The 14,207-nt window shown below is 40.7% G+C and overlaps 1 protein-coding gene across 3 annotated transcripts; it reads right to left on the bottom strand.

Moving 5' to 3' along the window:
* Window positions 1-8,474: 8,474 nt before the first annotated feature.
* Window positions 8,475-12,425, bottom strand: LOC139557630 (zinc finger protein 64-like). 3 transcript variants are annotated; one of them, XM_071372687.1, is made up of 6 exons: window positions 12,340-12,425; window positions 11,692-11,853; window positions 11,291-11,458; window positions 10,961-11,023; window positions 10,595-10,846; window positions 8,475-10,369 (listed from the first exon to the last, which is right to left on the bottom strand). In XM_071372687.1, exons 1-6 carry the CDS (start codon window positions 12,347-12,349, stop codon window positions 8,838-8,840), a joined length of 2,187 nt encoding a protein of 728 aa, XP_071228788.1. In that variant the 5' UTR covers window positions 12,350-12,425; the 3' UTR covers window positions 8,475-8,837. The 3 variants fall into 3 exon arrangements, with proteins under 3 accessions (XP_071228788.1, XP_071228787.1, XP_071228789.1); XM_071372686.1 differs by having other exon boundaries at window positions 12,163-12,414; XM_071372688.1 differs by having other exon boundaries at window positions 11,291-11,437; window positions 12,163-12,413.
* Window positions 12,426-14,207: the final 1,782 nt, after the last annotated feature.

The following is a 14,207-nucleotide window of genomic DNA, read 5'->3' as shown; positions in this document are numbered from 1 at the left end:
AACAGTCACTGAGAATGGATATATGTCTTTGACCATTTGATTGAGGACCTTTTTACTGAAGACTGTGTTTATTTTCTATGACTGTGTTTTGTATCTCTGTTTCGCTTTTCATATTGTATTGATGTGTATATTTTTTAAATTACAGGACTCATCTGTGAAAGAGACCTTGGTCTCAGCATAACTCCCTGTCAAAATAAAATATATGTAAACCGAGTGGCACAGCGGCATCACTACAGTCCCTGGTTTGAATCCAGGCTGAATCACATCCGGACGTGATTGGGAGTTCTATAGTGCGGCGCACAATTGGCCCAGCGTCGTCCGGGGTAGGCCGTCATCGTAAATAAGAATTTATTCTTAACTGACTTGCCTAGTTAAATAAAGGTTAAATAAAAAATGTATTAATAAAAAAAAAATGGAAATTGTCATATGAATTAGAAATATAAATTATTATAAAAGTGATAAATGTATATATATTTGCAATGCTTCATTTTTTATACATGTTTACAATGATTAAAATAAATATTGATCATAGTTTATGAATCATTTATCAATGCTTATTCATTTAAGTCATTTTAAAGGGTTCCCAGTTAATATATACACAAACTAAGTCAAATATTCAAGGCCACACAAATGAATGGCTAAAAAAGTGAATAAATATCATTAATAAAAGGTGTTAAATACCACATTGATGGTAGACAGACCCCTACTGAACTTTGAAAAGCACCAATAAAATGATTAGCATAAGAAAGGACGTTATGCTAATGGTCATCTTTTGGGCCAGCAATGTGTGCAGGGGTGGGATGCATGTGAAACAACCTGAGAACGACGTGGCTTCTAAAGAATTGCCATACCAATGAGCTCCAATTAACTAGCCAATGGTTATAAAATTAAGTTACAATATTATTTTGCTTGTAATTATATTTAATAATATATATTAACAATATATGACTGTTATGATTATGGTTATGATAATAATGATTATTCAAATATTGTCATAATATTATAATAATGATGATCTTATTATGGTTAGTAGTAGCAAATTTTTTGGTGATTATCTTTATTATCATTAGTATGTGCGATGGATGTGGTAGAAGTTTCACAAGTACAATGCTAAATTTGTGGATCCTTTAACAGTATAAACAAAACTTTATCAGACCACCAACAGATGAATAGTTGGGGGTGGGATCACATATGCTAATGAAGCAGATGTCTGTCTGCAGTCCTCAACACATTCCAGTCAGCCTATAAAAACAAAGCTTCTTTCTTCCTTGAGGGAAACCCAGTCTGACTATCAGCTCTTTGGGTTCAGAGAGCCAACAAGATCATTCTTTGATACTGAACTACCTTCTCATAAGTATAGAAAGAACCAAACTCAAAACAGGCACGTGATTGTCACTCTCCAGTTCACCACTGCCCCCACAAGTACAGTAATTTCCCAAGGCAGTTCTTACCTCATTTTGAGCAGTGTTTGTATGTGTGTGTGTGTGTGTGTGTGTGTGTGTGTGTGTGTGTGTGTGTGTGTGTGTGTGTGTGTGTGTGTGTGTGTGTGTGTGTGTGTGTGTGTGTGTGTGTGTGTGTGTGTGTGTGTGTGTGTGTGTGTGTGTGTGTGTGTGTGTGTGTGTGTGTGTGTGTGTGTGTGTGTGTTTGGTCAAGGTGTGAGTTGAGTTCCTTCTGGAGGTTTCGGCCATGTCTCTGGACGATCTGTCTACTGCCATTGTTTTCTCTCCACAGGCATTTATGATATCAATGCAACAAGCTTTGTCTTCAGAAGTCAGCTAGAGTTCATGAACTTATGAGTTCCAACGGTAAACATAAATTCGACTTAAATCATTGGGGTTGGGTTGGTGAACATTAACATGAAACAAAGCTGGATCAAAAAGAACGGGAATATAGAAATTACATTTAAAAAAGGTGATACCGATTCTTGATGCGCTAACTCTTCAACACAATACAATTCTCAAATACAATAATATATTTGTGGGCCTTATCAGACCATCTTATTTCCTTGTTCACTCAACCAACTCTGACTGACAGCGCGCTACATCAAAAAGACAACAATACCATTTCCTGGGTCTAAGAAAGTGTTCAATGCAGTAGCATAGCACTCAGTGGTGGTGGTGGATGGGTGGGTGGGGGGTGGGGGGGGGGGGGGGGGGGTGCAGAGGGACTCACATGTTAGGTTCAGATGAAAACAACAACAGTGCAAAATAAAGATGAAAGAAAATATTGGAACATTTCTGAAAAGCTATGGCTCTTGTCTTTTCCCATCCTCCCTCTCTAAAAAGTTGATCTGTAGAAATTGAAAGGTTTTAAAAGGGGCCTAATGGTATCCATGCATGCAGGCCAGGCAGTTCAAGTGTTTCTCTCCAAAACGGAGAACAAAGGAGATTCTTCCTGTCGTCTGTTGAGGCATTAAGTTGTTGCTCAGTAAATATGCATCATAACAGCAACACCATCCCAGCCATCAGGATCCTTTCACATTTCAATATTAATTAATTCATGCTATTTCTGTAGATTTGTTTGTAGTATAACAAGAACACACAGTCTTGTATAACTGGCCTTGTCGGGACACACAATTCAGTCTCATTCAAATTTTCACTAACCCTAAACCTAACACTAACCCTGAAACTAACCCTAGCTCCTAACCTTAAACCTCATTCAAACCTTAGCCCTTAACATCCATGTGGCAACACTTCAGACACACACACACGCCTTATATACACTTCTAATGTATTATGACACTTCCTTAAGATGTCATAACAATTCACAAGTAGTTTTAACATCCTTATAACATAACAACTGTACAATCTCAACTATACCACCATTATAAGCAGAAAGAAATCCACCTTGTCAACTTGAGTAAGATGTGCTAACTTTATGCTGTGTGATGTGCTTTCAAAGCAGGGAAAGGAAAACACACACACACACAGCAAAGTGTAGGAGTACACTGCCAGGAGACAATAGTCTAAATGTGTAAAGATCAGATTTCCATCATGTTTGTTTTCTTAGGATAAGGCATGCCTGAGCAAAGAAAATATTTTGCTGGCTCATGGCCATCTGTCGAAAGCAATGGCATCTTTAAAATGGTAAATATACAAAATAGGTTTAACTGTGAGAATATTGATCATATAAGTTTGGAAGTTCAGAAGACCTTTTTAACTATTTTCTCTGCTATAGCATTGCTATACCAGCTGCCTGTTGTTGCATCAGAAATGTTGTATGTGTAATGTGAGAGTTCTTCAGTGGAATGGACAGCTACACACTGAAAACAAAGATCTAACCAGACAAAACTTTGACTGGCTGTCCCTCCAAACCTAACTGAAAGTGCATACATAAAAAACACAAAGCAACCTGCTGACGATGTGAAAATGATCACAAACAAAGCAGAAAACCACACAAATAGTATGTCTGACTAGAGAGTAACAATTGATTACAGGAGACAGTAACCAATAGCCAACTGGTATTGAAATGGACAAAATACTACAAGCTAAAGAAAAACCTTTAAAAAATAAAGAAGAAAAGAACACACAAACATGAATGTTTTGGTGAAGTGACAATAAAACCATGGCTAAAGTCCTTTCCATAAAAACACCCAATCCCAATAGCTTGTTTCATTCACAACTGGGCTACCTGGCACAACAGCACATTCGTCATAGGTCATTTCAAAATGGTATATCTAGAGCTCAAGTCACAACACATGATGTTGCTGAGAGTGTTTAAGAGCAGTGGATACTGTAGCGTTCCTTTGTCCATTAAAGGATTTTTATAGGCTTTGGCCAGCGACACTCAGGCCCTCTCCATTGGCTAAAAATGATACTTATTTTCTGGCCCCCCTGAGGACTTCTTTTAAAACCCTGCTTTAAATCTTAAAGAAACAACAAAAGAGCCTGTCAGTGCAATGCTTTCTGACAGCTCAGTATAAGACAATAAGACAAAAACAACACCACAATTACTAATTCACCATTTAGGTGACTCTACCCACAAGCCTATTTTAAATCTCAAGTTGTTAGGAGAATATAATTTCATGAGTAAGATGGAATAAGTTATGTAATAACTTTAAGATATTATTATTTTCAATATATACGTTTTATTCAATTAATTTGCTGAATCAAACAAAACATATGTGTTGTTTAAAAAAAGAGGTCAGACCTAAAACATGAATAGCTGTAATGTGACTGGCTATCCCATTGTTTTGTCGCTTCTCATAATTCCAGTATCTAAAATCTGAATGTAAATGACAGGGTTCTCTGAGAGCTGAATAGAGCAACATGATTAATCACCAGGTTTTTCCACTGTTACAGAGGGACACATGGCAGCCTAATAATCCCTTAGTGTTACTCTGTTACTAAAACCCAAGTCATCTGATAACCATCAAACGATTCAAGTGATAAAAGACACTGAAAGCTCTGGAATATTGCTGGAAACAGAAAATCTATGCAAGTTATCATTCATACCTGTATTCTTGTAACATGTTGGTTGTCAGGATTTTCAAAAGACTTGAAATCTGAAATTATATGACATGATAAATTCAATTGCCTTCATACCTTTTTGGCAAGTAATTACAATGCATTGAAAAATCAAATTAACTTGTACCACTAAGCACATTGAGCACTTGTCACAGGTAATGTCTATTATCAAATGTGTCTGTATTTTGTATTTCAAACACATACTGTATGTATTTATTTGAAGAAGAAACAGTATTGAGTGAGAATCAAGATAAAAAGCCTACCATGTTGTGAGAAATCAAAACACACTTAAAATGTCAATAGTGTCAGGAGAAAAAGAGACTATCAATGGAATACAAATCCATATCAACCCTGAACTGATCTGTTGATTTCATTAATGGAATACAAATCCATATCAACCCTGAACTGATCTGTTGATTTCATTAATGGAATACAAATCCATATCAACCCTGAACTGATCTGTTGATTTCATTAATGGAATACAAATCCATATCAACCCTGAACTGATCTGTTGATTTCATTAATGGAATACAAATCCATATCAACCCTGAACTGATCTGTTGATTTCATTAATGGCATTCAATGTCTTTTACTGATGGTGCAGCAAATTGTGTGTAAAGGTTCAAAGGTCAGAAAGGTACACAACAAAGAGTCTTAGATAGTGGAACATGACAGATTGGACTTTATAGCTTTAACAGATGTGTGTATGAAGTAAAACGTGTAAAGTAAAAAGGACCTAACCTAAACCCAAAATAGGAAATTCCCAATCCTGCCATCCTAAACATTTATCGCCTTATTACTGACAGAGTGAGATTAACCATAAGAGCAGTATATTCATGATGTTTTATGATAATTGACCTTTGACATCTTCACACTATTAAAAGTGGTCATTTACTAGGTTCTATGTTATGGAGGGAAGACTCCCCAGTATTTCCCGTCATTCATTCTCTCTATCACTTGGCCTTTTCTGGCTCTTTTTATGTCCAGAAGGAATGCATCACGAAATGCGATTTCTTTAAGCAACTGTGAGTGGAAATTGCTTTTTCTGGAGACATTTATGACCCCATTCAAAGGCCTGACATCTCAAACACAGGAAGGAAGGAAGTGAGAAGTGCCATACAGTATAAAGAGGTTCATTTATACTTCCTGCTATACCTTTTTAACAAAGCCCCACAAAACACACCTTTATTCAAAACAGAAATGTGGGATTATGGCGTTGAATGGTGAATGGACCTGGTTTTACACACACTCACACCCACCTATGAGAAATGGGTTTGTGCGTGCATAAATGTTGTATGGATGATTTTTATCAGGGAAGCAGGCCCTCCTCAAGGGTACTTGGGATTAGAACCCTGGAAGTCTCTCTGCTCTCTGTCTGATAATAGATCACAGAGATGCATCAGAGATCACCTCCAGTTCTAGAACACTTTTCCCACATAGCAACCAGTCATCTTAATGCTTCAGCCAATGGACTCCAGCAATAAAATACCACATAGAAATATCTTAAATGAGATCATTAACCCCACATTATAAAAATGTAAACAGAAACACACTAGGGTATATTATAATACTGTCTGACTATCCCTTATATACAGTCATAGTACTAAAACTGCATTTCAAATTGCTGGAGGACAATTTTTGATGATACCTTAATGAGATCAAAAATGTACAGGGATGAAAATAGGCAATATGTGTTAATAGATGTGAATACAAATTTGGCATGGTTCAGATCAATAGTTCAGAAGGATGATTTTAATGTTGGATACTTACTGACCCCAAAAGGCAATCTAGGGACATTACACCAGAGTGCTGGAGTTGTGACACATTTCTGGTAGCCTCGGACACCCAGGATTCACTGAAGTGACAAGATGTCTGAATATAGAATGGTTAAAATACACTGAGTATACAAAACATTAAAAACACCTGCTCTTTCCATGACAGACTGAGCAGGTGAATCCAGGTGAAAGCTATGAACCCTTATTGATGTCACTTGTTAAATCCACTTAAATCAATGTAGAAGAAGGGGAGGAGACCGGTTAAATAAGGATTTTTATGCCTTGAGACATGGATTGTGTATGTGTGCAATTCATTGGGTGAATGGGTAAGACCAAAAATGTAAGTGCCTTTGAAAGGGGTATGGTAGTAGGTGCCAGGCGCACCGGTTTGTGTCAAGGACAGTAACGTTGCTAGATTTTTCATGCTCAACAGTTTCCTGTTTGTATCAAGAATGGTCTACCACCCAAAGGACATCCAGCCAACTTGACTCAACTTTAGTAGGCATTGGAGTCAACATGGGCCAGCATCCTTATGCAACGCTTTCAACACCTTGTAGAGTCAATGCCCCAAGGAATTGAGGGCAAAAGGGCAGTGGGGTGCAACTCAATATTAGGAAGGTGCTCCTAATGTTTGGTATAGTCAGTGTATAAGCACACATACAACTGAATAAATGAATGTTAAATGTTGAGAAATGAAACCATATAGGTCTCAATATATAACCACAGTACGCTCCACATAAAGACTGGATATCCATCCTTTATCAATCTCTAAATCCTTGAAAGGTACAATTATTTCTAGGGTAGGGAATTGCCAAGGACCTCACGATACTTAGGTGCCGATACGGTACGTATTGAGATTCGACACGGCTGAAAACATGTTGTCTCACTATTTAATAAGATGAACGAGCTAAACTTTGACCTGGAGATCTAGATAATATCGTCCCAAAATAATATTGCGATATGTTACTATCGATTTTATCCCCTATCGCTAATTATTTCCATTCTATAGAATCACAAAGATGCATTCCACATATTCCATGACTCTTGGATCTCCTCATCCTTAATGGTGGAGGAGCAGCAAACAATTTGTTCAGACGGTGCCCATACACTCCGTCCTGAGCCAGAGAAAGCAGGGGGGTCACAGTTGAGCTTCTAAAGCTCAAAACTGCCAGCTTTCATCCGAAGCCAAAAAGAGACATTCAATATCCATCTCTACCATCTCAATTTAAATTTATTTTTGCGTTTTATGCGCTTTGAGATCATTTTCTGTAATGAAAACCGCTATACAAGTTAAATAAATCATAATAATTAAAGCTATTAGCGCTGAAAGACAAAAATCTATACTCAACTACCCCTGAGACTACTTGTTCATGCCCCAAATGGCATCCTATTCCCTATATAGTGCACTAGTTTTGACCAGAGCCTTGTTCAAAAGTAATGCACTACATAGGGAATAGGGTGCGATTTAGTACATAGACCTATTCAATTGCAGCCTTCATTTTCCTGCTGACACTAAGGACTTGAAGGCTGAATGGCAAAGTGGCTCCAGGAGGAAAATAGCAAACAAACAGGAGAGGCTTTCAATCAAATGTCTATTGTATTTCGTAATTTGTGCTTTGGACACATCAACACCTTGCCATTTGTTCAACGATGAAACAAACCTGCAATATCACATATAGAAAGATTTATAATTCTGAAACTGAAGCGCGCAGATCAATCTTAATGAAACGTAACATGTTTACCATGACTCTTTGGCTGCGTTTAGACAGGCAGCCCAATTCTGATTCCCCCCCCCCCCCCCCCATTAACCCATTAATTGGTCTTTTGAACAATCACATGAGATTTTCTTCAGAGCTGATCTGATTAGAAAAAAAAAATCAGAATTGGGCTGCCTGTCAACGCAGCCCATGTCAATGCCATGAAAGGCTGCAATACAAAGAACAAACGCCCCAAAGCTCTATGGTCTCCACTGACATCTAGTGGACAAATTGGGAACTTCTATTGACAGACAATGGGTGACTGGAAAGCCTAGGTAAAAGGTAATGGCAAGCTATTTCTGTCCATACCCATCTAGATTTTTAAATGTAAGTTATTAATTTATATCATGGAGATCTGACTTTGTAATGTTAATACTCATTCATGGTCAATGACATGTTGTTTAAAGCAGACACATGAACCAAGAACAATACATTTCAATTAGCATTTAAAAAACAATAAGAGAGTAGCACAGAAACACAAGCAGATACTGCTTTTATTAGTTTTTATTTCATGACACTTTAAGTAATGCATTTTCTTCATGTTCATCTGAATTGAAAAGTTCATGATTGGAAAACATGTCAAAGATGACTATAGTCAGATTGTTTGGTACAAACTAGTCACACTTCATTTTTCAACTCTGGATTTATGATGAATAACTAAGTTAACCTAAACATGACAAAGCTATGACATGAGTCAAGAGTCAATGTAATGTAACTTGCACATGAGAACATTCTGTAACAGAACATGAGCTGCTATCTAACCGTTTGTTATAGCTATCCATTTTATCTGTTGCAGACAAACAGTACAGTAATGGTGGTCTAGTCAGTCTTGGAGGCCATCAAGTGTGTGTGTCTGACACTGAATAGAGGTTCTGTGTAGAGACTGAGAGGTGTTCTAGAACAGGCTGATTCTGGGCAGTCACCACCAGAGGCAAGCCGTGGATGACCACTTCCTGGCTGCCTAAACTGATGCTAGGGACCATGATACTACTGTCCTCCTCACAGGTGGTAATGCCATTGTCCCCAAACCCCTGCACCACTGTTACCTGTGCCTGCTTTGGCAAGTCTTCCGAGGGGCCACCTTCGCTACACATCATGTCCGGGGGCGAAAACCTGGAGGTGGCCGTTGCCATGGTGACTAGATTACTGTGGTTCCCTCCCTCCGTCACCACAGTAACCTCTGTGCCCCCCTCCTGGATGAGAGCACTGAGACCCTCCAGGTCTGAGCAGGTGGTGATGAAGGTCTGTGTGCTGCTCCGGTGGGCTGAGGAGTCCTGGGAGGCGATGGCTGTCTGAAGTAGGGCCTGATGGAGAGGGTTACGGCTGTCCCCTAGGGAGAGGTGTGTCAGCAGGACTGTCTGAGGCTCCAGAGAGCCCCCCTCTACCCGTTTCTGAGCTGCTAGCTGCTGTATGGGCGTGAGGCTCATACAGTTGACCACCATGCCCTGGGTCTCTGGGCTCAGGAGGACCGTGGTGGATCCCTTGGTGTGATGCTGGTGCTGCACAACGTCTAGCCCAGCCTGCAGGGGAAGGAAGGAGCCCTCCTGACCCAGAGGGTGGGAAACTATGATTTGGAGCTGGGCACTGCTGTAGGGGGCCAGGGGGTCTGAGGCCAGGGGAGTCAGGGGGACCTGGTGGAGTGGGATTTGGGTGGTGTGGCTGTCTTGCCTGGGTACATGGCTCACAGTCACAACACTGTGCTGGGAGGTGATGGGCTGGAGCGTCAAAGAGAGAGTCTGCTGGGAGTCTGAGTCCTGGTGCTGCTTCCTGTGGCTGCGCAGAGAGTCCTCCCTCACGAACGACGCCTCGCACAGGTCACAGCGGAAGGCCCGCGTTGCGTCCAGCTTGGCCCGGTACCGGGAGCTCACAGGCTTGGGAGGGTCCTCTCCGTTACAGACACCGGCTTTGCCTCTTTTTCCACCTATACCTGTCTCAGGCTTGTCCGCGTGGCACTTCTTCTTCTTGTGGATGACCAGGTTGCTGCGCTGCTTGGTGGCGAAACTGCAGAAGTCACATTTAAAAGGTCGCTCCTCAGAGTGGATCCGCTCATGGACCTTGAACGCCCCCTTGCTGGAGCAGGAGTAGGTGCACATGGAGCACTGGATGGGTTGAGTGGGCTGGTGCTCTCGTGAGTGCTGCCTCAGAGCTGTCTTATTGGTGCACAGGAAGTCACATTCAGGGCAGCGGAAGGAGTTGGCCGTGCCGTGTTTTATCTGGACGTGTGATTTCAGGTTGCCCTTCATGGCACAGCGGTAGTCACAGAAGTCACACTTGTAAGGCTTCTCACCCGAGTGGATGCGGATGTGCCTCTTCAGGTCAGAGTTGATCTTGAACTTTGCTTCACACCGAGTGCACTGGAAAGGTGCATCCCCTAAAGTAGAGGAATATATACATTTATATAACATCAGACAAATAAAACGTAAGTTTGTCAGACTTTTTTAGAAGTCATAATCGGTCTTATATCACGATGAGTCCATGTCCCATATTTAAATCCCAAATGAACGGGAAACAATGTAGACCATTCGCTAACCAGATTTCAGAACCAGACTTACACAATTAAATGCTTAAGTGTACTAATAAACCCAAGCAAACCCACCAGTGTGTGAACGGAGGTGCACGGTGAGCTGGCTGGAGTTGCGGCTGGCATAGGGGCAGATCTGGCACTTGAAGGGCCTCTCATCATAGTGGATACGGAGGTGTTTCTTCAGACTGCTGCTGTCGGCCGCAGCGTAGGGACAGTACTTGCACTTGTGAGGCTTCTCTCCCGTGTGGGATCGGAGGTGCATGTTCAGCTTGTCCCTCCGGCTGAACCGCTTGTGGCACAGCTCACATTCAAACGGCTTCTCACCTGGACACACACAAGGATTGGAGGACAAATAAATGTCAAAATCTCAATACATGCTAGGATGACAAATCAATAGAATTTGATTAATGATAAAATTCCACTGGTATTATTACATACCAGTATGTGTTTTGAGATGCCGCTCCATATCTTTCTGACCGTACTGTGTCTTGAAAGAGCATCCTAGGGGCAAAGGAATAGATTATGCATTTGATTAGAAAAGTGATTGATTCATGCACCCTGAATATAAGTGTTGTTTGAACCACATTTCAAGAAAACTTTACTGTACTAATAATTAGTGTAAAAGCCAGCTATAAAAAAAGTTAATAGACTCAGAAAAGAGCCAATTGGTTGTAACTGACCAGCGGATATTGTGCTCCCTCCCTCCCTACCAGCAGTATGGAAGGAATGTGTCACAGGACTAATAAAAGAGGAAGTGAGGGTACCAACCTGAGAAACAGCAGCTGCGCCTCTTTGAAGTCAGGGCAGGTTTTAATTTTTTGGATGGTGTTTTAGAGGCTTTGGTCAGGATCTTTTTGACACCTCTCATAACACACGTCTGGTAGGTTTCCTCGAAAACAAACTCTGTGCTGGAATCTAGGGGGAAAGGATTTCTGACTGTATAGGATACATTTCCAGAAAACGGAGTAATTTGTCTAAACATCAGATTGTTACCATGATTACTGAGTAACCACATAACCAATTTTTACTTGCCTTTATAACAAGTTGTATTTGAAGGAGAAAATATATAGGCTATGCATTGTTCCAACGGTATATTTAAGGAGTCTGGGGTAGCCTTTCATCTCTCTAAACAAGCCTGTGGATAAAACACCTTGCAAGAATAGTCTTACCTGTAAGAGTGGGTGCCGAGTTAGATGCTGATATGTCAGAGGATGGTACGTGGCAGCCATTTTGCTTGTGGGCCAGAAAGACTTCAAAGTTATTGTACTGCTGCTTACAGAACCCACAAATGTGGATATCTGGGCTCACTTCCACAAGTACATGGTTCCCTCCTGTTGACGAGGAAGAGGGGATAAAACCCTGCTTTCATTCAAGAACATTGACAACCAATAGCCTACCCTGCAAATACCAAGACTCATCATACACCTTAGAGTAGGCAGTGCACGGTGTTTGAATGGGCTTTGCAATTCGTAAACATAGCTAGTCATATTGTCATATAATTGCAAACACAACTGACAGATGCTAGACGATAAAGGCATTGGATAACTTATTTAATACACAGAATGCGCCAGATTAACAACAAGTTTCAAATATTAATTGGACTACTAAGTGGACTTTGTTTAGAACATTTGAGTTCTTACCCTCTCCGTTAAATGATTCCATTTTCACGCTAATATAACTGGATATCAATTCAGTTTAGGGCTCCCTAAAGGTAGGCTATCGACTTGCGACAGGAAACTCGATTGGAATGAATTCAACATAAAGTATACAATACATCAAATGCCTTTGAAATCGAAACATTGTAATTATCTACTGACTTTTAGCCATGAACTCCACTGAACTCTACTCGGGCAACATTGTTGCAATCATTTTACGACAGACGTCTTATTCTATGGTATTATGGCGGCCCGCAAACAAGCGTTAAAGATGCATGCCGCCACCTACTGTACAGGTTGTAAACTATAGAAAACATATTAATTATAGGAAGAAAAGTGGGAAAACCGAAATCATAGAAAATGAAAAAATTGACTTTGTTAGTTTTACATAATATCCCACTCCTTCAGTCACATTCCAATTCAAGTCACATCCCTACACAGACTCAGGAGCCTGTGAGGGTGGACCATCCTTTTAAAGGATTTCTTGCAATGCCTCGGCTGTAAACTCAGTCACAAAAATCGTTCTGCTGAACTCACAATAATTCCAATTTCCTTTCATTTCTTCGTTGTTTGTGCTGTGCAGTTTATGGCCATTGCAATAAATGCTACAAATTCCACCCTTTCACATGTAATATATCAGGATCCCTTGATTGCCAAGAAACATTCACTGGTGCAGTCTCAATTACCATTGCATCTTATACGCCACTCACTCCTTCCACTCTTCTCACTGGCTCCAGATATGATACACGCTGGACAGCCCTTATTCTCACCACCTCTTTTAATTAAATTGCATTCAAAGGGCTTTATTGGCATGGGAAACATATAGTTTATATTGCCAAAGCAAGTGAAATAGATAATAAACAATCCAAAATAAACAGTAAACATTACACTCACAAAAGTTCCAAAGGAATAGAGACATTTCAAATGTCATATTATGGCATATTAGTGCAATCGTAAAGTATTCAGACCGCTTCACTTTTCCTACATTTTGTTACGTTACAGCGTTATTCTAAAATGGATGATAAAATGTAAAAAATTGCAATCATTCTTCACACAATACGCCATAATGACAAAGCAAAACAGGTTTTAAGAATGTTTTGCAAATGTATTAAGAATAAAAACTGAAACATAACATTTACGTAAGAATTCAAACCCTTTACTCAGTACTTTGTTGGAGCACCTTTGGCAGTGATTACAGCCTTGAGTCTTCTTGGGTATGACGCTATAAGCTTGGCACACCTGTTTTGGGGGAGTTTCTCCCATTCTTCTCTGCAGATCCTTTCAAGATGGGGAGCGTCGCTGCACAGCTATTTTCAGGTCTCTCCAGAGATGTTCGATCAGGTTCAAGTCTGGGCTCTGGCTGGGCCACTCAAGGAAATTCAAAGACTTGTCCCGAAGTTACTCCTGCATTATCTTGGCTGTGTTCTCAGGGTCGTTGTCCTGTTGGAAGGTGAACCTTCTCACTGTTCTGAGGTCCTGAGTGCTCTTGAGCAGGTTTTCATTAAGGATCTCTCTGTACTTTGCTCCGTTCATCTTTCCCTCGATCCTGATTAGTCTCCCAGTCCCTGGCACTGAAAAACATCCCCACAGCATAAGGCTGCCACCACCATGCTTCACCATAGGGATGGTGCCAGGTTTCCTCCAGATGTGATGCTTGGCATTCAGGCCAAAGAGTTCGATCTTGTTTTCATCAGAACAGAGAATCTTGTTTCTCATGGTCTGAGAGTCCTTTATGTGCCTTTTGGCAAACTCCAAGCGGGCTGTCATGTGCCTTTTACTGAGGAGTGGCCTTCCATCTAGCCACTCTACCATAAAGGCCTGACTGGTGGAGTGCTGCAGAGATGGCTGTCCATCTGGAAGTTTCTCCCATCTCCATAGAGGAACTCTGGAGCTCTGTCAGAGTGACCATCTGGTTCTTGGTCACCTCCCTGACCAAGGCCCTTCTCCCCCGATTGCTCAGTTTGGCCGGGGCGGCCAGCTCTAGGAAGAGTCTTGGTGGTTCCAAATTTCTTCCATTTAAGTATGATGGA

The sequence above is a fragment of the Salvelinus alpinus genome, chromosome 28, assembly GCF_045679555.1.
Source record: "Salvelinus alpinus chromosome 28, SLU_Salpinus.1, whole genome shotgun sequence".
Classification (NCBI taxonomy): Eukaryota; Metazoa; Chordata; class Actinopteri; order Salmoniformes; family Salmonidae; genus Salvelinus; species Salvelinus alpinus.
The sequence above is the reverse complement of the archived record's forward strand: the minus strand, read 5'-3'. Positions and strand labels throughout refer to the sequence as shown.